A 25,410-nucleotide genomic window follows, 5' to 3' on the forward strand; every position below is an offset into this window, starting at 1 on the left:
GTGAACTACAATTAATCTGAAACCATGATTATTCTTATAATAATGTATCTATTAACTATTCATGAATGTATTCTAACTGATTGTGCACTCTTCATTAATGCATTCGCATTAGTTGCAGTTAGTTACTTTAAGATTTGTCCAGATCTGAAGGAGTAAGGTACCCTGCATGGCCAAAAGTATGTTTATATGCAAAGTGACCCAGACAGTAGCTACAGTGGCTGTGGACAGGGTGTCCATATACTTTTGGCCACATAATTTAAGCCTACCAGGAAGAAAAATGTGAAAATATATGAAACATTCTTTATTAAGTTTTACAAAACATAAAACAACACTGACATTTCTTTCAATCTTATATAGTCCATTCTAATTGTCTTCCTTCATTTCTTCTTCCAGAACCAGAAACAGGGTTACACTGTGACTGTTAGGACTGATAAACTATATCTGAACACACACACACACACACACACACACACACACACACACACACACACACACACACACACACACACACACACTGTCTCTGGTGTGGGTGTAACCGGCACGAGCGGGGGCGGAGTTATCTTCTAATTCAGAGCAACGTAGATGTGACGCTACACTAATACTGATACTAATACCGCTCTGCGTCAAGAGAACCAGAGTACGCAATCTATAGACCGGAAAGGTTTATTTTCTCCACAATAAAAGCCTGATATCGTTCATATCCTCATTCAGTATTTTACCATAAAATAACTATATATGGTTATTAATATATAAATACAATTGTGACTGTGAATACCCTTTAACAGACCTATAGTTACTAAACTGCATTAGTCTTTGAAAACACTTTAAGTCAAACATCAAGATTAGAATTTAATAAAAATGTCCTTTTAGTACTAATTGTTATTTTTGCTCAATAAATGTTTTGCACACACATTTCTAAATACCTTATACATGGATCCCCATTAATTCACAATTTAAATGAAAATGTCTGTCTCTGTATTACTCATAAACTGTATATTTTAAAAAAGATATTACATATTTAAATTTGTTCCACATGTACACTCTTTTTGATAAGTTATGTTTAAATTTTCACCCGTGAAATCTTTATCTTTTCTGTTTCTTTATTGAAACGGAGAAGATATAAAATATCAATTACAACAGTGACATACAATCTAACAATGACAAGTGAAAATGGAAAAGTCAATAATTACATATAAAATACACAAAATATGAATAAAATGAGTCATGAATCCTCAGGAAAACCCTATGTAAAATATTGCATCATCGAGGATTTTATTTTGAATTTGCAAACCGGAAGTGTCTGTTATCGTTACCAAACTTGACAGGAGTGTGGACAGACAGCCAGCCGGCGGTAGCTGAACAAATCTGGTGGACACATCGGGCTGGCCAGTGAGTCAGTGAGGAGTGTTACTCTTGGAGCCAGCCTTCATCTCAGCGGGAACAGAGACTTTTATCGGCGGTGAAAACAGGAAACCATGATGGCAGTCCTGGGCAGAGCCGGTCGCTTGATCCAATGTGAGTGTGACAGTGGAGCTAAGTTAGCCCGGTGAAAGCCGTGAAGGGACACCTTCAAGTTTCATAATTTGGCTCGGGATTAAACGCCACAGAGCAAACTGTGCTGCTGTGTTTCTTTGGAGCAGTTTAAAGGCAGTTTCGGGTGACGGGGTGGCGTTGTTCGGTGGTAACTCAACAGCACGCCGCTGACATTGGCATCATCGTTTCGTAAACGGGGGTTAAGCTAGCGGAGATGTTAGAGTACAACTTCCTGTCAGGACTTTCACATTACAACCCTCGCTGTAACTTTTAACACCCAATTCCGTGTATTATCGCCTTTTATAGCACCAGCATCGCTTTATGCAGCTCTGGCAGTGTGTTCTTTGTCCATGTGTGGCATTTTGTGACCTGTAAATCGTAATATTTGCTGAAAGGTGGCCGTTGGTTTGCTTTTATTTTACAGACCAATGGCGGTGTTTCCGTAACTAGCCTGTCACTAACAGCCGCTGTTTTGTCGCAGCCCAACATTACTGTAGGTTACAGTTTAATGTTAACGTTACATAATGGATTTATCCTGTGCTTGCGCTTCATTTAGCAACAGCCAGGGGATCCTTACAGACGACACGTAGCTGTAAACGGGCCATGTTTCCACTGAGAGAGAGAACCAAACATTCTCTCGGAGTTAGTTACACAATTCCAGCGTTGTCAACTTGCATAATCACAGCAGGCCCCCTGGTGGCGCGTCAGGGTACTGCAGCCCGGGTTATGAAAGTAGAGCTGACTGTATACACTGATAGAGTCAATCCAACAGTTCAATTATAAGGTATTAGTTTTCTGTGTGTCCTCTACAGCTTGTAGAATGTGTCTTTGTCTCACTGTTTTCCATGGCAGTGGTGCTAATTGTTAAAGGGTGTTTAAGGTCACTTAGTGTGACCTCCTGTAAGAGGTCACTGTAGAGCCAGGGACATATTATTTAACTACACTTCTTTGCAAGTTAATGTTTATTGGCCATCATTATATATTAATACTGGACCTTGTGATGTCACAAATCTTGCTTGTAGAAACTTTCCACTTTCAGCAGATGAATGTGAAAACGTCCTTCTACTGTCACACTCTGTACAGACAGCATTCACACAGCACACTGTAGGGACAAGAGGAAACTGATTTCTGACTCAGGGGGACTTTAATTTCTTGTGGAGATGCAAACGTTTCCAAAGAAACCAAATGTATGAGTCTGGATTTTGGTATAAAGTTATTCACTTGCAGGGTGTTCCTTCTAGAAAAGTGACAAATAAATGATAAATGATGTAGAGGATTGTCCCACAATGCACTGCACAAAGGAGACAAAGTCTCTTCTCAACTAATGATGGTGGTGAGAAACCTCCAGGAGCCTCTTAGGGGGGAAAACTATTGAATTTTAGGTTAACTTGGGGCCCCGTCACATTTGTGGTATTAATAACAGAAATGATGTAATTTGTTGTTCACACAAAAACTAAGAACCTGTTTGGTTCTACCCTGAAAGATTCAGAGGATGAAAGTTTTGGAGGAAATGTATGAACATTTCCTCACCTGGTTAAAAAAGGTTAAAAAATAGTGCATGACCTGTTTTCTTCTTCTGCTTTAGTTGCCAGGAGCAGCGTCGGTCTGAGTGTAAGGAGACGCTCCACTGCTGCTGCTTTAGCCCAGACTGCGTCTCCAGAAACACAGGAGAACAGGTGAGAGAGACACACACACACACACACACACACACACACACACAGTGGCGGTGGATGTAGATGTACATGCATACACTCTGTAGCATGACTGTGTTAAGTAAAGTCTAAGAAATGTGTTGAATGTATTTCCTTCCTCATAAAACACTTACTGTGTGTTGTTGTTGGTTTATTTAACAGTTGTTACACGTTGCTGTAATTGCACCAGAGTTAGCCAAGAGGCAATTTTTCATCTGCCACTAGTTTGTTTCTGCTAAAGCTGGTTCCTTCAAATTAACCTGCACATTTTTTACCATGTTGAGAAAATTCCCCCAAAACTCTCTCCCCGCACCACCTCTGGTTTCCAGTGCACCCTTATTGGATACTGCTCAATTAAGCCTTTATTTCCAACGTGCCCTGACTACAAGCACATCCAGTTTTCTGCAAAGATACAGCATCTGGGAAAGTTCTGGGACAGTAGAGAAATGTTTAAAAAAGAAAATATTTCTAAAAAGCTACTAGCAACACATTTACTTTACACATCAGGGGAAAGGTCAGAAATATATTCAAATAAATTATAATGTGATTAATTTTCATGCATGCTAATCAGAGTAATCACAGTCCATGGCTCTTCTGCCAACAGCGTTGGGGTCTCTACCTCTCCTCTTGGGCTGTGTGCAGGCAGTCAGTGGGTGTGGCTTGTGGGGCACGTTTGACCTACTCTCTCACTCTTTCTCTCTGGATGAGAGTGTTCCCATAGCTTATAGGTAAATAGTTTGAGGTTGTAATTATTTACATAGTTTGTTTGATATTCTCTCTTCCCTTTTGTAGATTTTTTTCCCCCACTTTGTTACTTCCATTATACGATGTCCCTGCAGCGAGTTAGTGATTATTTGGTTAAATAATAATGTGTGTGCGTATGTAAATTTCCTTCAACTGTCAGTTTAACTGTCAGTACCAACTGGTTAATGGAATGTGAGCAGGAAGCTGATTGGCCAGTTATGATAATGTAAGAATTTGTGAATGAGAGGAACTCTGATAGAATGAGGAAATGGAAGTGGAAGAAAAAACCAAAAGAGATGAAAAAGTTAAGCAAGAGGAACAAGTTCATAAAAATGTTTTTTAGAATGCAGACTTCTAAGTTCTACTTATACAGTCTCACAATGTTCACACCGGTCGTCAGTCGGCTGTTTCCTGGTTATCATGTCATTAACCATCAGTTCCCCTCTGGCTTGGAACCATTCAATTAAACCATTGTTCACCTTTCAATTAATGATTAATCAATAAGTTTATACCGTGTAAAAATGATGACAAATGTCCGTCCACAGTTTCAAGACCCCAATCTGAAGTTTTCAAACTGTCTATGACTGTCTATTTTGACCAACTGTCAAAAACCTCAGTGATTCAAAATATTTTTTTCACAGCAGCCATTTTAGTATGAAATAGTAGGGTAAACACAGGTGTTACCAATGAAACTAATTAAAGTTCCGTTCCATTTAGTGTAGCAGAGCGTTTCCAATATGCCCAATAGCAGCACCCTGACTGTGTTTACCCTACTATTTCAAGTCAGAATGGCTGCTGTGATAAAGGTCTGTTAACAATGATATGGATTACATCCTCAAATTTGAGAAGCTGCAACTAGCGGATATTTTTCAGTCAGTCAGTTGTCCAAATTGTCATTGATGATTAAGCTTTCAAACAATGAATTGACAGGTCTAAACTTTGAGTTTGTATAAAAGCTCACACGGCGGAGCAGTTGGTGAACAGATGCCAGTTTGTCCTGATTTAACCTTTTGGTTTTCATCAGAAGGTAAACAGTGGATGCTTGCCAGCCGTCTGTAGGCCACTTCTGCTTTCTGTTGATGTCTTTTCACGCACAATCTTTCTCATCTTCGTCCTCTTGGCTTTTTGGCTCTCATCTGTCCTTTGAAGATGGCAGCCAAATAATAATTGTGAATGACACAGCAGATTCTTCAAGGGCATCAAGGCTCAGAAAGCGTACAAAGAACCAGAACCAGAGTTGTGAATTGATGAAAACATTGGCGATGTAAAGTTGAAAGCACTGCAGCACCCACCGGAATTTACTGACAAACTAATATTAGCTGGTGGTGCTAAAGTTGGCGTCACAAGCTGCCAGGGCAAGCTAACATTAGCCTCTTGAGCTAAAGTTATTGCGCAACATTACACGACGACCTCATAAATAGCTGCCTGAGGTGTTAATTTCACATGGTGACACATGAACAATGAGCTAACATATACTGTTTGAGTACATTTCTCCCACGGGGGGGTCAATAAAGGAACATCTTATCTTATCTTATGTCAGTTTCACAAGCTGCTCTACAAGCTAACATGAGCTTCTTGGGGCCTGTCCTCACGAATACGCGGCCTCACCCAATACGATGTCGTTTCTAAAAAAATCTCCGTAAACACGGCGTCGTTTCCAGAAATATCTGTGTCCACACGGATTCACTGACGACCCAAAACGCTGTAGTACATATGCCAGGCCTGTATGTGGCGCTGTGACGCCGCCACACCAATACACTAAAACCGGAAGAGAAGCCATGGAGCATGCGCTGTTTACAAACAAGTAGTAGTAGTCCGCCATTGTTGTTGTTGTTATGACGCGTCTAGCGGCGGCGGCTGAGGTTAAAGGCTAGAGAGGCGGGGCTAATACGTCATAGTTTCGGAAAAAATCTGTTTTCGCCGTCCAGACGACTCCGGGCAATCCGCCGTTTTCGGATTTTCCCACTCTGGGACCCGTTTCCAAGAAATACAGTTTTCACACCCCGAAAACGCCGTATCCGTCTGGACGCGAGGCCGATACAGTAAAGTATTTATCCGCATTCGAGAAAAACGTATTCATTAAGGACAGGCCCTGAAACTAGCTGTTATCTCACAAGCTGACATGACAAACTGACAGTAGCTGCTAGAGATAGCATTAATTTCACAAGCTAATATGATTTAAAAAAAGAAATATGTTAGGTCTTCTAGTTGCATGTAATCTCTCTGTATACTTTTTTTCTGACAAATGTTTCCCACAGCTGGCAATGTTTCCATTGCTCTGCCTGCTTTCCTCCTAAAAAATAAAAGTCCAATTTAAAAAAAAAAAAAAAAAAAAAAAAGGGAACATTAGCTACTGGAGCTAATGTTAATAGGGCAGTGCTTGATACGGCAATATATCGCGATATTTATTTACGTGATATACTACATCGATTTCCAGCTCCCGATATTTTGAAGGGGGAAACTACAACCTCCGCTCCTGTAGGTGTCGCAGTACGACTCTGGTTGCCTCGAATTGGTGGGCGCAGTTTCTGGCAGAGTGAGAAATGGAAGCAGCATGTCTACTGACGGTATTAGAGCAGCGCCTTCAAAATACAAAGCCAATGTGTGGGTGCACTCCGGTTTCAAGAACAAACCAGGGAGAATGGACTTGGATAAAGCAAATGCAATTTGCAAGCTCTGTCACGCTGCCGTGAAATATTCAGGTAACACAACCAACTTGCGAAACTCACCTTGTCAGACGCCATGCAGATATAATAGCGTTACCACAGCAACCAAAACCTGTCGACGCGAGGCAAACTACGCTTGTGTTGAGTGACAATAAGGAGTACTTGTGCATATTTTCATGTGTACATTTCAGCTCAGTCCTCTACTAGCCCCACACCATCCTCAGTGAGTTCACTGTGCACTTTGTTTTCTTGTTTTCAATATCAGTGCGTCCAGTTAAAGTGCAAGAGTGCACATCATTTTCATTTTGATGTAATGGCAGCTAGATCTGCGTGTTTGGTAATTTGCCAAATATAAATAAATTGAAAAAGGCATTTTACAGACAATAAATACACATAAAATACATATAACAGCTAAAGACGTACACGTAGGCTACATACACACTCATGACCCATCCAATGAAAGATTAAAGCAAACAGAAAAAACAAAACAAACAGAACACCTAGACATTTTGAATTACATTGTTTTGACTCAATTTGTCTGCTGAATTATCAATATAGTATAGTTCTGTTTTTACACTTTCAGTTAACTATTTGGACTATCGCAATATATCGCAATATACATCGTATGTATCGTGATATAATCGTATCGTGAAGTCCTTGACAATACCCACCTCTAAATGTTAATGTTACAAGCTGTTAGAATGAGTCAACATCAGGTTCTTGAATTAACGTTGGCATCACAGCCTGATAGAACAAGCTAACACTAGCTGCTCGAGGTAATTTCACAGGCCAACAGGTGAAGCTAACTATAGCTGCTTTGAGTACAACCACATTTAAATGTTTTAAGTTAAGCTAAAAACATTCATATGATGTCATTGAAACATAGAAACCAATATTTATTATCAATAAATTATATCTTGGTAGAAATATCAATATTTTGTGTTTGCATAATGACCAAGGCATCAGCAATCAATAATCTTCAATTAATCTGTGCACAAAGCCTAAGACATTAGCAGACATGAAAATCAATATACTGTGAGATTTCATGGTAAGAAGACCTCTTAATTAACCATCGGTAATGATCAATAAACTCAATAGATTTGCGCTGGGAGTCATGGGGATGTTAGATAGATATTGATTATGAATCTCTTGTGCCCGCAGGAAACCTAAGACAGGCATATTGATGCTGAACATGGGAGGACCTGAGAAACTAGAAGACGTTCATGACTTCCTGCTGCGGCTCTTCATGGACACAGACCTGATGAAACTCCCTGTGCAGAAGTATGTGCCATGGACACACACACACACACACACACAAAAACACATTGTCTTTTCAGAGTAAAAGCAACTTTTTAAGAACTGTATCAATAACTTGATTGTTTGCAGCACAGTTCATATCTTTCTCTGGACCAACACACTGAGGAACTGACATCAACATCTTTGCCTGTTTCATCGCAAAAGATATCCCAGCTATATATATATCTATATATATATATCTATATATATATCTATATATATATATATCAGCAACTCATCAATAAACACGGGAAAACATTCGTTTAGTGTGTGTTTGTTCTGGGATACAAGCCCTGGCCTGGGGTGTGCACTAGCTGTTTTTACAGCTAAAAATAACATTGCAAATGCAGTCTGGAAACAACAGCTGATAGCTTCTACAAATCATAGGGTACACACACACACACACACACACACACACACACACACACACACACACACACACACACACACACACACACACTATGAGCAGTGCAAACAGTTTTGGCAAGCATATTTTTTGAAGGAACACGTTAGTAGTGATACATTTTACATATGTGTTTGTGAAGTTGACACACACGAGTGAACAAATGGGGAAGGTTGTTGGGTCACTGTGCTCTGTCTGTTACATAATAACTGATGGTGAACCAGTAAAGTAGTTTCTCATTGCTGCTGAGACGCGGTCTTCATTTTCACATGTGTTTATAAAGAACACTGGAACCTGTAAAGCAAACTTTTTTTTTTTTGTGACCCCCTTAAAATGAAGCAATATTGTCTTGTGACCCAACATTACAGGTTTGGCCTATAGTGTGGCTGTGACTTATGAGCAGGTCAACCAAAGAGTGATTTTTCTTTCACATCTCAGATAAAATTTTGCCGAAACTTTTTGGAAATAACGCATCCCAGTGTTTCGTTTTCACTATCACAAAAAGTGTATAGTGTGTAACTCTTCGATGTCCTGTCCTTCGCTCTGCAGTAAGCTCGGCCCATTCATCGCCAAGCGTCGCACGCCAAAGATCCAGGAGCAGTACAGTAAGATCGGAGGGGGCTCACCAATCAAACACTGGACCTCCATGCAGGGGGAGGGCATGGTGAAGCTGCTGGATGAGATGAGTCCTGAGACAGGTGAGACAGTCCCAGAGAGCATCTGCTCCAGGAGGGTCACTCTGCCTGTTAGAGCTCTCACTCCTCCTGAAAGCATTCCGTTTAAATGGAGAGTTTGAGTGTCTTGTAGGCTTCAGAAAGTCCTTTTGTAGACATTTGGGAAGACATAGCATCATGTTAACAGTGCTGTCAACAGTGCTGCTGTGTTTCCTACTGGTACACTCACTTGTTCGCAGCAAGTGTGTGTGTGAAGTGTAGATAGTGACACAGTGAAGGAGTGTCTCTTCACACCCCTGCACACACCTCACTGATAACAGGCAACAGTCTTAAAGCTGATCCTATCGACTGGTATAAAAACCAGATTCAGAGGCGGCAGTTTGTTAAACAATGCTCTCCATACCACTTCCTTTATCTTCCATATTAATTAGATTATACAGACATTTAACAAATATTTCAGTTAACAGTTGAGCAAGCAAAGCAAACTTCCTGTACTTTTATCGCACTTGGATATTGAAAAGACAGCCACATTTTAAAGATGGTTAAACAATAAAAGCAACATATGTATAGTCACACCTTAAGCTAGCGTGCTAAAGGTATCTTGCACATTGCAAATATAATATTCCCGTACAGCTCTTCATTCATTTATTTAGTCACATTGTCCATACTGTCTGTCTTTTTATATCTGTATATATTGTCTTTTTATTGTCTTACTTTATCTTTATTCATATTTTTCTAGGTTTAATTGTTCTACACTAATTTACCAGGACACATTCATTGTATGTGAAACCTTTGCTGTAAAATCTGTTAGCTAACAAGCTAGCTGATCCACATCAGTCATTAGCTAGCTACTTAGCTAGTGTTTTGATACAGAGCAAAACACTAGCTAACTAACAAGCTAATCTACACCAGTCGTTAGCTAGCTAGTTACATACATCTAAAAGCTAATAGCTAATTCACATCAGCTCAACAGTTAACTCAAAGTGGTACTGTTAATGACTTTATTTCACATGACTCTGTCTCTCTCTGCAGCTCCTCATAAGTTCTACATCGGTTTCCGTTACGTTAACCCGCTGACGGAGGACGCCATCGAGGAGATGGAGAAAGACGGAGTGGAGAGGGCCGTCGCCTTCACACAGTATCCTCAGTACAGCTGCTCCACCACAGGTCAGTCTCACACAGCACACATACAACATACAGCACACATACAGCACACACACAGCACACATACAGCAAATGAAATAAAGGAGTACATAAGATAACATTTACAGTAGCAATAATGCTCCTTTCAAGCACTAAGTTCTGTTCAGAAGTAGAAGTGTCCAAAGAACACATACATTGAATTAACTGGGGGAAAAAAGTCAAAAGATAAAAAAAGATGTTTGTAGCCGTTAGTGTTACCACACCCACAGCGCTGTCCACCCTGTTGCCTTCTGATAAATACAGTTTCTAAGTGAGGACCCTCTAAATATTTAGCCTTTGCAGTGTACCGTAGTTGCACTGTCGACCTGTAATAATCATATTATATTTCATAAAAATGTAATCATTCTTCTGACATAGTGGAAGCACTCTTTATTTGTCTGTGTGCAGTTTGAAAAACACTGGTCATCAGCTTTATCGGCGGCTTTATGTATGTGGTGGCATGCTGCCGGCTAGTGAAAAAGTGCTTGTCCTCTACTACTATTACTACTACTTTTTTTGTTTGTTGCTCCGAACTCTTAATTCACCAATCATTTATTATTATATTATTATTCATTGACCCAGATGAATGTTAATCCTTTTATTATGAAGTGCTTTTATTCTTTTTAAACAGATAGAACCCAAAATGTCAGGATTAACGACTCACTTTGGGAATCCAAATGCATCAGTACAGGTGCACCTGAGGGCTGTGTAAGCTCACCGGTCCTGTTCACCCTTTACACAAATGACTGCACCAATAGTCTCCCGGGCAACCTGTTTTTTTAATTTTCCGACGACACTGCCATTCTCAGCCTGCTTCACCAGAACTCAGACCCGTCATTGTACTTCACGGAGGTTAATACATTTGTTCAGTGGTGTGACGAGAACTATCTCATCATTAACATTAAAAGAACTGAGGAGATGGTGTTTGACCCTCGGTCGGTGGGCGATCATACTCCACTGTCCATACACAGGGAGGAGATCAAACAGGTCACATCTTATAGGTATCTGGGTTTCCACCTGGATAACCTCTTCAGCTGGAGTGATCATGTAGATTATGTATGTTCCCGTTTACAGCAAAGGCTGTATTTTTTACGCAGATGGATGTGTCATGAGTGTGTATGTAGCCTACGTGTATGTCTTTAGTTGTTATATGTATTTTAATTGTATTGTCTGTAAGGGCAGCTACTACTATGCACTACGCACTTTGAGTCCATGACAAATTTCCCCTAGGGGACAATAAAGTATATTCTATTCTATTCTATTATTAGAGACGGTGGGCCTCGTCACCCTGGTAACCAAGAAAATGGAGGTCTATCCTGAGCTTTATGATGTGTCAAACAGAAACTGCTTTAACTTTACTCTTAAAAAGCTGTGTAAGCTTGTTATTAGCTGTTTAGTGAGCTCTCTGTAAAGGCAGTGTTTTTTTTTCTCTACTGCCTAAGTGTATCACCCCAGCGCTCCCTAGAACCCTGCCAGCACTTTACCACTGTACCAAGGCTGAGTTCTTGCTGCAGTGGCCACGGGTTCAGCTCTGACCTGTGGCCTTATCTTTCTGCGTGTCATCCCCTCTCTCTCTTCCCTTTCCTGTTGCTCTACAGTAGTTACTATCATTGAACACAATAAAAAACGCAAAATAAAGACATTCATTAGAAGAAAAAAAATAATAAGAATGTAGCTGCCACAGGACATAAAAAACATTTCCCAAGTTGTGACTCTTGTTTCCTATCCGGATAGCCACTGGCTGCCATCTTTGTTTGGATTAGGAAACAGCATGGATAACAGAGTCTGTGAGGATTTTGGGAATACCTTCAGAACAGCCTTAAGTTTATTGACCTTCTGGGTCTTTCAAACCTTGCAGCAACCAGAATGTAACGCCAGGACAAGAGAGACACAAACTGGGGCTCTCTGGAGGGTAGATGTTTGGACATCAAACTGAGCACATTGGTGACTTTTGATGCAAGTACACATGGGAAATCTATTTCCCTATTGTAGCTTCCAAGGTCTAAATACACAGGTAGCTAAATAATACAGACAGGAACCTGAACTTGTGGGAAAATGTGAACATTAGCCACCCTGCACACACCACAGTAATCACAGGCACATATGGGGCTTAATGTTGGAGTTTACATTTTATCAGGGGTGATTACTTGGGTGTTGCTGTCAGTGTTGGTGCTGACCAGAATAATTACTGTCAGTGTAGATGGATTGGACATTATATTGAAACCTTAGTCCAAAAGACAGATTAAATACATCAGCTTTACTTCTCTGTTTGGTCTGTTTTTTGATCTTTGGAAGGAAACGCTGACTCAGCAGCTTTCTGCAGCTAATCTTGTCTTTGGGAATGAATTTTCTCTCTGAAACAGCTCAAACAGTCCTGCCTTCGAGCTAAGCCACTTCGCCACCAACCCTCCAGTGGAGCTGCTTGGTGGTCCACAGAGGCCCGTGGTTGCTGTGTATTGGAACACAAGTGTAATATTAATGTGTTTGTTTGTGTGTGTAAACAGGCAGCAGTCTGAATGCCATCTACCGTTACTACAGCAACAGAGGGGACAGGCCAAAAATGAACTGGAGTGTCATTGACCGCTGGCCCACACACCCTCTGCTGGTGGAGGTTAGACACACACACCCACACATACACACTCACTTAAACCAAGTGCCCATAAGGCTCCTCCTTCTCTCAGCAAGAACAAAAAATTATAAATATTATATTATATTATATTATATTGCTTGCCACATTTGCGAATCATAGCAACTATCAAGTGCGCAGCATTTTTAGATCTCAATAGAGGTCAGTCAGAAACATTTCTTTCTAATGATTGAGGAAAATTATAATTTCGAGATTGTCGAAAAATACATGAAATACAACAAATGATCACTCTGTATGTGCGTGTGTGTTTGTTTAGTGTTTTGCAGAACACATCAGTAACGAGCTGCTGAAGTTTCCGGAAGGGAAGAGGGACGACGTTGTCATTCTGTTCTCAGCACACTCGCTCCCTATGGCTGTAAGCACTAGTGCTGATACTAACCATAACACTGCTGATGCTGCTGATGCTGCTAGTCCCACTGATACACATCCTACTAATACTACCAGGTTACACCAGTGTCTGCAAATGTTAGCAACAGGGATGTGTATCATTAAGACTTTATTGATACTACTATGCTTACTCATACTGCTCATCAGTCTGATGCTTTATTAAACTTCATATCGGATTCTTTTGTTTACTGTACACACAAAAATGTATACCACTACTGCAAATGGACAGCTACTTATGCTGATGATGGTATCAGTGCTATTGCTACTACTGCTGCTACTTCTGTTCCTGCTGCTTGTTAAACTACTACTGGTAAAGATACTATCAGTACTACTAGTAGTGCTACTGACAGTGCTACTGCTGTGTACTGTGTGCAGGTTGTAAACAGAGGGGACCCTTATCCTCAGGAAGTGGGAGCCACAGTTCAGAGAGTCATGGAGAGACTGGGACACTGTAACCCCTACAGACTGGTGTGGCAGTCCAGAGTGAGTACACACACACACACACACACACACACACACACACACACACACACACACACACACACACACACACAATAGACAGACTGAGAACTGTCTGTTTGTGTTAGAAATAAACCAGTAGCATCATCTAGTGGTTGTTTGCTGAAACTGAACAGTAGTGATACAATCAGCAGCACTGTAACAGTCTGTTTGTCATCTGCATCTGTCCTGCATCTATAACCTTAAACCTGCAAATAACTAACAGTTGCCTATTCACATCCAGCAGTTTCAGAGCAACATTATCATATATACTCTCTCTTTTAGCTCTGATTTTGGTCTCTACCAACTCCTGAGGGAATCCTCTGGCTCTGTAGCCACTGACGCTCCGTTATGTTCACCATGTCTTTTGATGCATTGTCATTTTAAATATAATGTTGATTATATCGATTGTAGCCTCTTTGAGAACCAGTAGGGACCATTAAGTACTTTATTGGTACCTGATACCAAACTTGGGCAAGGTACAGCATGAGTTTGTTCACTCTGGATGAGCACATACTATTTACTACTAGCAGGTTTATTACTGTGGCAAATCTACTGCTAATGCTACTGCAAATGATCTACAGCATGTATAATTATGTATCTACACCAATGAATGACTGCAACTGTACAGTTTCCCATTTGTTAGGATGAACTTAGACTCAGATTTTTTGGTCACCACAAGATGGAGCCACTCGTCTGTCTAATACTGCAGCTGTAGTAGAGCAGGAAAGCTCCGAGCCCTCAGGTCTCAGTGGCTGACACTTTATAGAATTCACACATCACATGAATTGTTCTTGCAGCCAATCAGCTGTTCACAGTAGAGGAGGAGAGAAGTGTTGCTGGCTTCCTGTGGAGCAGAAAATAAAGTAGATGTGTGTGGAAATACTCATACTGTTAAAAGGCTACAGATATGTTGGACATAACACAGCTAAGATAGCTGCGTGAATAATTTGTATGTGATTATAGCTATTAATTATCAAGGCATACCATTTTGTTTGTTGAATAATGAGACAGTTACAGTGAACTCATTTTATGGGACAGTCGTGTTAAATTAAAGGTGCAGTGAGTAACATTGAGGAGGATCTATTGGCAGAAATGGAATATAATATTCATAGGTATGTTTTCATTAGTATATATGTATAATAACCTGAATATAGGAATCATTGTGTTTTCATTACCTTAGAATGAGCCATTTTTTATCAACAGAGGCAGCAGGTCCTCTTCTACAGCCATGTTTCTACAGTAGCCCAGAATGGACAAACCAACATGGTTTCATGGCCCCGGTAGTTTCTCAAACACGCTTGGAAGGCTGAGCTGTATTCAAATGGTTGCAATCTGCAACTTCACCGCTAGATGCCACTAAATCCTGCACACTGATCCTTTAAGTTTTGTATTGTAAGAATACCTGGAGCAGATAGACTGCAAACCTGCACACCCTCTGCAGTGTTGATTACACACAATATGAAAGTATTGGACAGAGCAAGCATAGTGATGAAGATTTAGCTCCTTACCAGTAGTGGCAGCGGCCTAACTATCTACTACAACTACCTATATGCAGTTATTATTACCTACCTATATTGCAGTTGCATAGGAGCCCGCAGCAGTCCAGGGGCCCGTAACGGACCATTCATATTTGCACTGCTGCTATAATCTTGATTGACGTGAGCTGAATCGACATCATATGCAGCCAATCAATTTACAGTCATATAAATCAATCAAAATATGCTGTAGTAGTCGGTGAGCTAAGCCCCTCATTCCACGGTGTCTCCATCTCACACTTGATGGATATAATGATTGTATAATAATCCATCTACACACTAGTGTTTTGTGTTTATAATGCCTATGCGCATACATGAAACATTTTGTCAGTAATGTCAATGTGGTTTCATATGTGTTATTGTGCGTTTTTATTCTCTTCTGGTGCTTCAATACTGATTTTGGTCAAGTAGTCTAGTCTAATCAGTGTCTTAGCCTTGGGGCCCGACACTGACTTGTTATGCCCACTTTGAGATTCTTTTATGAAAAGTGCTTTACAAATAAAATGTATTATTATTATAATGAGTAGTGGAGCTAAAATGTATAAGTTTGTCCTGAGATCAAAAGGGAACCATCTTCTGTGGACCAGGTACCAAGTAGTTGTTGATTGTAGTTTCGTGTTCTGTCGACACAAACACAGCACCCATAACTCCCCATCTCAATGTGTCATGTCCTGTGTCATTCAGGTGGGGCCTATGTCGTGGCTCGGCCCCCAGACGGACGAGGTGATTAAAGGCCTGTGTGAACGAGGGAAGAAAAACATCCTGCTGGTGCCCATCGCTTTCACCTCTGACCACATAGAGACTTTACACGAGCTAGACATCGAGTATGGACAGGTGCTAGGGGAGGAGGTAAGGAAGAGAAAAAAAAAAGTTCACTTTCCCAGCAGCTCCAGGCTGTCAGCTTCTGTCTGCACAGTTTAGTAGTGTGTATACAGCGTCACATGACAGTCTCTAAGTGAGGAGAGGCTGAATATTGCCATAAATGTTTGTTGGGTAAAAGGACCATAAAGGGGGTTATGAATTGTATTTTTCTGGTCATGTTCCAAATCGTCCGTCAGCTTTTAGATTTAATTCTTTCCTTCCCAGTAAGCATTGGTTTCTGTTTCATCATTATGTAAATCCTATAAGAAGAAGAAAGTGTCTGCCATAATTATATGTACTTGTATGTATTGGGATCAATTAATGATGGTTTAACTTGACACTTGATGTGGAGTTTAGGTTAGCAATAGTGTGTGTGTGTGTGTGTGTGTGTGTGTGTGTGTGTGTGTGTGTGTGTGTGTGTGTGTGTGTGTGTGTGTGTGTGTGTGTGTGAGTGTGAGTGTGAGTGTGAGACGTGTTAGCTGCAGCTTTGTGTCCTGTGTCCTCTGTCTGTGTAAAGGCACCAGTGAGGTGACCACCAATCAATGAGACTGGTGCCCAAAAAGACACACACACAACTGTTGGGGCTCCTATACTTGTGAGAACCCTGACATAATTCATTCCCAAATCCCAACCATAACCGTAAACATCTACATTAAAAAATGTCCCTACATTCCTTACATGTCCTCACTTTTCAAACACGTCCTACATTTTCATAAATGTCTTTTCTTTCGGAGGTATCCTCACCTTCAAGATTTTAAAATTCAAACAGGTCGTCACAAAGATAGACGTACCAGATGCCACCAGTGTGCGTGCGGACAGACACACACACACACACACACACACACACACACACACACACACTGTCTGGACCATTTCAGGGTGTCCACAGTCAAGAGGCGTTTCACTCTAAAAACCTGTTAAAAAATAATTGGAAACTGAGGACAAAATGCTTTTATTTTTTAAAGTTCTGGACTGACAAAATGAAAACACTTTCCCACCCCATTATCTTGAACGTTGAACTCCATTTAATGCTATTTTTCACTATGGATATAAACCGTCTCTGGGGTGCTTTTTACACCTAACCTGTTCTGAATTGGTCCATATGAACTGTAGTCTGTGCATGTTGGGTTCAGTGTAAACGTGTGACAGCTTTTTCTTTCTTCCTTTCTGTCTTCAGTGTGGAGTGGAGAACATCAGGAGAGCAGAGTCATTGAATGGGAATCCTCTCTTCATGAAGGTACGTCTCACACACACTTGACTCATGTTAAAAAAGGGCTGACATACAGCAGGGAAATATCAAATCATTTAAATGATATCTAACAGATTTTAGATTCTAAGTTTAAGTTTTGATAACAGAGGAGCTATAGATAGTGAAATATAGAAATAAGTTAATAATAAAGGGGATGTGATAAAAGATGCACCAAAAAAGAAAAGCAAACATTGAGAATACATATAGGATTGAAAATAAAAAGAGGGAAGACTGTAGGAACACAGGCTGGGGCTCTAATAATAGAAAAGGAGACAGCAGCAGAATGTTCTGTGAAAGAAGTGAAGGAGGCAGGAGATGGTCAATAAATGGATTCCTACTTGCTTCCTCCTTTCTCTACTTAGTCTCCTTACTTCCTTCCATCCTACCTCCCTCCTTCCCTTCATCCTCAACCCTGCAACCTTTCTCACAACAGGCAACTCCTCCAGCTGTAACAGCTCTTTGTGTGTGTGCAAGTGTGTGCAAGTGTGTGTGTGTGCAAGTGTGTGTGTGTGTGTGTGTGTGTGCAAGTGTGTGTGTGTGTGTGTGTGTGCAAGTGTGTGCAAGTGTGCAAGGTTTATTAAAGGAAGGGGGCAGATCAATGGGAACCTTTAGAGCTGACTACAGTAGAACTGAACCGCCCGGCTGGCTGGCTGGTCAAACCCGCCGTGCTCAGAGACCCCTCGCCAAGTCTCTGAGTGTGTGTGTGTGTGTGTGTGTGTGTGTGTGTGTGTGTGTTGAGTGTATAGATCAATATCCAGAGGATGATTAGTTGGTAGTTACTGAAGGATGGTTTCCTTGGTGTAGTTTTAGTTTCTCAGTGAGCTGCATCAGTCTGCTGCCGTCTGCAAACAGCAGCTGCTGGAAAATAAAGAAAATTACTTTCATCCGAATTTTCACTGCAGAGCCTGGTTGCTGTTGTTTTGTTTGTTTTTTATAAATCCTTAAATAAATCGGTTTACTTATGTCACTCCTCATTTTGACATTCTTACCCTTAAATTACTGCTTTCATTCTCTTATACTATTCGTTTGCTTTATTTATCCTTTTCTCGACTGTGGAGAGCAACAGCAACATTTTTAAAGAATAGTTTAACATTGTGTCAAATACACTTATTCATTGTCTTGTCGAGAGTCAGATGAGAAGATCAATACAACCACAATGTTTGGAGGTAAATGTGATGTGGTTATCTTAGCTTAGCATAAAGACTGGATTTAGAGGTAATTAACACATTCTAACATGTTTGTTTAACCCACACAAAATCCTAAATGTAAAAATGACCCTTAAACTTCACAGTGAGGATAAGGCTCCAGGAAATCGATTGAGTCAGGGTAGCTGTTTCCCTTGTTTCCAGTCTTAATGCTAAGCTAAGCTAACTGTCTCCTGTCTATAGTGTCACAGTCATGTCAAGAGTGGTATCAATATATATCAATCTCCACTCTTGGTAAATAATAAATAAACATTTTTCCCAAATTGTCTACTAAAAAACTACTGGAATAATAAATGTACTGTTTTTATTACCTCTGCCAAGGAGGTTATGCTTTCGGTGCCAGATGTTTTTTTTGTTTTTCTGTCAACAGGATTATGGAAAACTTCTGGCCTGACTTTGAATTTGGTGGAAAGGTGTAGCATGGGCCAAGGAAGAAACCATTACATTTTAGAGCATAACTGAATCATGCAAATTTTCCCATTGGTTGACATTGTGTGATAGGCCAGTGGTCACCACGGGTGTCTACGACAACCTGAACTGAATTTGTCACACAACTACAAACCTGACATAATTATAATTTATGGTGTCCTGTTTCTAAACAAACAACAAAACATAAACGCCTCAAACACCACTGTAGAAACAAAACACCTTAGCGGAGGTGTGCTCTCTGAGTGCCCTTCTGCTTCAACACTTCCTGTAAATACTGTACGTCAAATTAAAAGCGTACCAGGGAACTGAGCAATTATGCCCATTGAGACACTGGAAGGCTTTTAAAGGTGCCTTGTTGAGGTTCCGTATTCAAACAAAAGTTACATTCAATGTTACTCATCTAAACACAACGTTGAATGAACCTGGTGAATGCAACTCCTTCCTCATAAAACACCCATAATGCCTTTAAAAGGTTGAAACCTACATAGTTTACACTCATTTTTTACCAGTTTACCAGCAAACCATCTTCTTCTTTCCCGCCTTTGCTGGCACATTGTTGTGTATCTTGTATTATTATCTAGCGCATTATCGCCTCCTGTAGATCACTAGAATAGAGGGACACCATAGGCAGGAATGTGTGTTGCGTTCTTACACACATTACATTGGTAGAAGGTCAGTGACTAGAAATAATTAGTGAATAAACCCAGAGTTTGTGTGGTCATTAGAAATGAAAAGAGTGTTCAGGTGAGAATGACCTAACTCTTTGTCTGACAGACAGAAACACAACTACTGTCTCAATAATGAACGTATTTGTCATGTCCTGTCCAGGCTCTGGCAGACCTGGTCCAGTCCCACCTGAAGTCCAACCAGCCCTGCTCCCGCCAGCTGACCCTCCGCTGCCCATTGTGCACCAACCCCACCTGTGGAGAGACCAAGGCCTTCTTCGCCAGTCAGACACTCACATAGAAACGCAGACACACTCTGGGGCCCTTCCTGCAGCAGTGCTACCTGTGAACGAACTGAAGGCCTTCTCCAATAACCAGAAGGCTCCTACACACACAAACACACCGTCTCTCCAGCAAGAGTGTCAGCTACATAGAAAGCATAACATGAAGAACTTTCCAAATGGTTTCTGTAAATATATTTCAAAGTTTGTTTTATTGTTCCTACATGGGGGGTTACATTTAACTTTATGGGAAAATAAAAATGCATTTTGTAAATCATACTTTAATAGTCTGAGGAATAGGCAGACGGTACAATTCATTTGTTTTGGTCCTCTTATGGGATTTGTAGGCATGAAGAATAACAGACTTTTAAATGGATCAAAATAATTACTATATGATTTTAAAATGTGTAAATAGCATCAGTAACACAAAATACTGATCAAAACTTAAAATGAACCTGTTGGCAGTAACATGCCCTTAACAGATTACATGACTATTCTTGATTCAGTAAATATCTCCCAACCACCACCCCACACAGATTAAAACAAACACCCTTGTAAGGGTTTGCAGATTCCATTTGGTGAAAGTCTGTGCCGATAACTGACACTGCTTGCATCACATCAAAGCTCCAGGAAAGAAAAGCCTTGCACTATTTTTTTTGTTTTGTGTTGTTATTTCGGTGTTTTTTATGATTACAGCTCCCTTGCATACATTCCATTCACTTAGCCCGTGCAAAACCCCATCAGAGACCCCGTTTCTCTTCTTGCTGGTGCTAAATGAATAACAGTCATTCGTGACAACAACACCACACACAAGGGATCTGGTTGGCTGGCTGTTTTTCCCCCCACCACCTTCTCACCTGTCGCTTTGCACACCTGCTGCAATCCTTACAATGTGATTGGAGGAGGTTGGTGCGCCTTAAAATGCTGCTGCACGGTCACACATGCGCAAACACATGTGCTCAACCACACACACATCTTTGCTATTGGTTGAGGCTGTGACTTAGCCGGTCAAAGTTCGCCTGAATCTGAACTCCTCGCGAAGAAAAGATGCAAATTTGTGCATGTGCGACCGTGCCCTGTGAGAGGAGAAAAGAGCGATTTAGAAGGAATTGCACGGCTACTTTAAGGATTCAAGAGATTTACCTTTTGCTCTATCATGACAGATTTAAGTTATTAAATCCTGCATCTATTCTATGTTGGTGCTGTACAGAGTTACAAGAGCTAAGAAAGACATTAGTGATTTCTACTATGAACTAGAGTGCAGCTGTAGGCCAGCTTAAAAAAAAAAAAAAAGCATCTTGGGTCGGAACCTCTCAGGGTGTCATGAAATAATTTTTGGGGTATTGTGAGATGGTTTACACAAAATATGTTATTACTATAGAAATTCATTAACATGTTTATTTTTATACTCTGTTTATTGCTTTTTTCTGCTGTATTATAAATACGCTGTTGCTAATAGACAGGGAAGGAAGAGGAGAAAGTAAAGTAGTAGCTGAGTTAAAACCAAGTGTGAGTTATTGTTTTTATAGTGCAGTAAACAGTTGTTCTCTAAATAGCTCTCCTACTCTTGTGATCAAAAACATTACTCTGAAGCTCAACTCTGAGGTCGTATTGTAAACCGTTTTCTAATAAATATAGCAATTAAAATTTTAGGCTTAAATGATCAGCTTCAGACTAACCACGCCCACTTCAGCTGTAGGTACCACCCACAACTGGTTTAAGCCCCGCCCCCTCCCAGAGCAGATACGAATATAGATCATTTGGTTCGTTGAACAGATGCAATTAATAGAGTACTCACTCATCCCCACTAGCTAACCAGTGACTTGACATTTTGATATAACATGGAAGGAAAGTACATCTGTGCTTTCCGAGTGGAATACAAACTAAAGATTACGATGGGTCCTCCTAAATGTTGGGATAAATCGCTAATGGTTGATAAGTAATGCTTCGTCGACTTGCGAACCATGGAAGTCGGCAGGGTGTGTCAGATGTCTGTCAACTGATGTTGGAAAACTCGGAGGTTTGATCCTGTTTCAACAAGAATGTCAGAGAAAAGAGAGGCTGCATCCATCCTCAGTGACACGGAGGATGTATTTTTAGGATACACATTGTTAAACTGTGTGTGTACGGATTTAAAAACAGCATGACAGAGTTTCCTCATGAATGTTTTATTTTCCCTGCAATCTGCCCCCCGGTGGCGTCTGTAGTTTCCTCTTTGAATCCTCTCTAATTATTTATTTAGTCACTTAAAGTCATTTTGAGCCCCTGAAGTAATTCTGTGCAGATACTACTTTTCATTACCAATACTGATTCAATACTTTGAGTTATCAATGTCAGAATAGATGTTTGATTTGATTAACGTATTTAGCAATTAGAGGAGGCTTTCTGTTCCATTACTGTGAGCGCACTGTATAGGCGATACCTTTTTACATTTCATTTCTATGTCACATCCTTGTAGGTGTGTAATAGCAGAAAATAAAGTTGCTCTGGTGGGACTGCACATAAAAATACAATGATGCTGGAATTCTTTTATAGTATACTGTGTAGAGAAGTAGCAGAGATGTGTCCGAAATGACATCCGTCACATGTTGGATTAGAGTTTAGTTTTAATATCGATTGACTTCTGTCTGCCTGAACTTCAGTGCAGTTCATTACCGTTTTCATCCGCTCACTCCTCCCTGATCACAGTGCAGTAACTCAATGGGAAAAACGTACGTTAATGACTCCGTAGGTTGAATTAAAGAATGCTTTATTTTCTTTCACCGTCGGGTGCTACAGCTGCAGAACATGTCTTGAAAGTCACAGGTTTGATTCCCTCTGTTGTCCCATTTGCTTGGTATGAGACTCCCTAATAATGTGTAAATGTCAATAACACCTGACACTTTTAATTGGGGCTAACTTGACCTTTGACCTCTGAACCTGTTCCTCCTCTGCTGTGTCTGTCCTGTTATGCCATGATAATGTGCCTTTTACACTGGCTAACTAGAAATACTGGACTTGTGCTTTATGTCCGTTTTACACACGCTTTACCAAAACGCTGACAGGAAAAACCCTCCCTGAAACATTTCCATGTGCCTGCTGGGATCAGGGCCATCCACAGCTCTCTCCTCATGGGGAAATCCAGAAAAACAGACCTTCATTGAGGTTTTTCTGTCAGACGTGTACAAGTGTAGCTGGCTAATAGTGAGCTAGCCAGCGAGCTAAGAAGCCCTTACTTTTCACCTGCTCGGTGTGCTAATCAATTCACTGTCGTTGATGACTTCTGTAAACCGGGGCAGGATGCATACCACAACTTTGCTGATGGAAAGAAAGCGATGGCACATTTCTGACGACTACAATATCTTCCATATGTAAGCTGTTAGCTGGCTTCTAGGTAGCTCAATAGCTAGCTAATTCACGAGCTCACTAACTTGCGTAGGTGCGGCCATTTTGAACATTGTGTGGCAGAACATGCTAAATGACATTGGGCGATGACTTTTTGATAGTCTGAGCTTGAAGATAGTGTTGCTTGAAGACATTTGAGGCCTTTAGCATTTCACTTTGAGAGGATCTCGTCACTCACTCAGTGCAGACAGTGTACACAATACCTAAGGCTAGAAATTGCTGCTTTTGGATGCGGTTGCCATTGACTACCAATGATAAGTAAATGAAATTCAAATTTTCTTCCTATGTAGCCTCATTGGCCCTCTTACCACATGGCGTCACTGGTAACCGCCAACCACACTTGCATGAATTGTACAGTTTTAGTTGGTCCATTCTTCTGCTTCCACTGTGTGTTGCATACAGCAATGCACTTTACCACAATGATGTGCTCTTCCACAGTTTTGAAAGGGATGATTTGGTTTTTGAGGAATAGGCAAACTCCAGGACACTTAATGTCTCTGTGTGCATAACTGAAGAGACGTTAAATGGTAACATTAGCATAGCTCAGCTCAATAACTGGATGTTTGCAATTGAGCTAATCTAAACTAATCTCGCCGTTCCATGATACCTTCAAATGACAGATTCTATCAGTAAGAGAAAAGTAAAATCTCTTTAATACAACTATCATTGGGAAAAAGTCCAATTTGAGCAGAAACGGCACAATGTTTCAGTCACAGCAGGAACACATGCTAATGTCTGTGACGGGCGGGTTTTTCCTCCGACATGTTTTTCTTTTATTATCCTCTGCTTCAGTTTTCAACTCTGCGTTTGTAAGAATTTGCTGTGTGTGAGTGTGTGTGTGTGTGTGTTTGTGTGTGTTTAGTTGAAAGTTGCATTGTGCAGGATTTGTACATATAACAAAGACGCTACAACGTTTGTTGCAGCTCCAGCATACGTTGTTTGTTCAAATTATTTATTTTTGTTCTTTTAATGAGTTCTAGACCACACAAACCATCTGTCTCCACTGTTAGAACTTTTTTTAAAACCATTTTGAAGAAATGGTATTAACAGTGTGGTTACACATAATTACGAGTCTTCCTTCAAAATAAAAAACAATAAAAAGGACTGGTGTGAGATGAAATGTTTGTGTAGCTTCTTCATGTAAGGCCTCCATATCCTTTACAATATGAGCTGTTTTGGATGATTGAGAGAAATGTTGTGAAAGCTTTGGTCCTCAATCCAAAATGGTGGTCACAGATTGCTGTCAGATACATCTTTTGGATCGCAGGCACCTGCGTTAAAATAAAACTGGGACCAGATTCTTACTCTATCTAGCATCCATGTCTTAAAACCAATCAGAATACAGCACAGATATAACACATAATACACTGGCCGACGTGATGTTGTAAACACCCTTTCTCACTGAGGTTGTGACCTATGTTTATATATATATATTGGATAAATCAACAAAAACCTATATTCATTCACCAACATAATTAAACTAGAGTTAAACTACTCCAACATTCCCACCAGGCTGACCTCCACACCCTCAGCCCATCTTACTCAGACTGTATAATTAAAAAAGGTTTCTGAAGAGCCGTTGTGAAGCTCAGTGTGGTCGGCTCTAGCTGTCGCCATTTTGGCAGTCCTGACTGCCGGGTCCCACCTAATCCAAAAAATGGCAAATACGTGGAGTGTGTGCATGGCTGAATGAAGCCTGGTTACTGGAACCAGCCTCCTGTGATTGCCATTCCCTTAACTATACATAACTTTAGGCCTTAATATAATTCAAACTGATGAGTTGTATAAAAATTCACCCCCGTACAGTTGTCATGAACAGGGAAAATTGGCTCTACAAACCAAAACCGTTTTTTGTACCAGGCTGTAAACATAGTTATTTCTGCTGTGTTGGGCATTTTAATATGGGGCGTTATGGAGATTGACTCACTGCTGGAGCCTATGGAGGTAACCACTGCCCCACGCTGCAGATTTGTTGAATATGAACAGAATTACTGGGGATACTGGGCTAATTTAACGCTACCTGACAGGGCCCGCTACTAGCATTACAACTCTTTGTCTGTCAAAGACTAGAGCTGGG

General features: G+C 40.6%; 1 protein-coding gene across 1 annotated transcript; it reads left to right on the plus strand.

The window, feature by feature from the left end:
- The first annotated feature begins 1,312 nt into the window (after nucleotides 1-1,312).
- fech (ferrochelatase) lies at nucleotides 1,313-24,453 on the plus strand. Its single transcript, XM_051411989.1, has 11 exons — nucleotides 1,313-1,515; nucleotides 3,119-3,209; nucleotides 7,796-7,915; nucleotides 8,883-9,031; nucleotides 10,040-10,174; nucleotides 12,694-12,800; nucleotides 13,093-13,191; nucleotides 13,599-13,706; nucleotides 15,944-16,108; nucleotides 17,298-17,357; nucleotides 19,832-24,453. The coding sequence occupies exons 1-11, from the start codon at nucleotides 1,476-1,478 to the stop codon at nucleotides 19,967-19,969; spliced, it is 1,212 nt and encodes a 403-aa protein (XP_051267949.1). The 5' UTR covers nucleotides 1,313-1,475; the 3' UTR covers nucleotides 19,970-24,453.
- Nucleotides 24,454-25,410: the final 957 nt, after the last annotated feature.

Source organism: Dicentrarchus labrax, unplaced genomic scaffold, assembly GCF_905237075.1.
Source record: "Dicentrarchus labrax unplaced genomic scaffold, dlabrax2021, whole genome shotgun sequence".
In the NCBI taxonomy this organism is placed as follows: Eukaryota; Metazoa; Chordata; class Actinopteri; family Moronidae; genus Dicentrarchus; species Dicentrarchus labrax.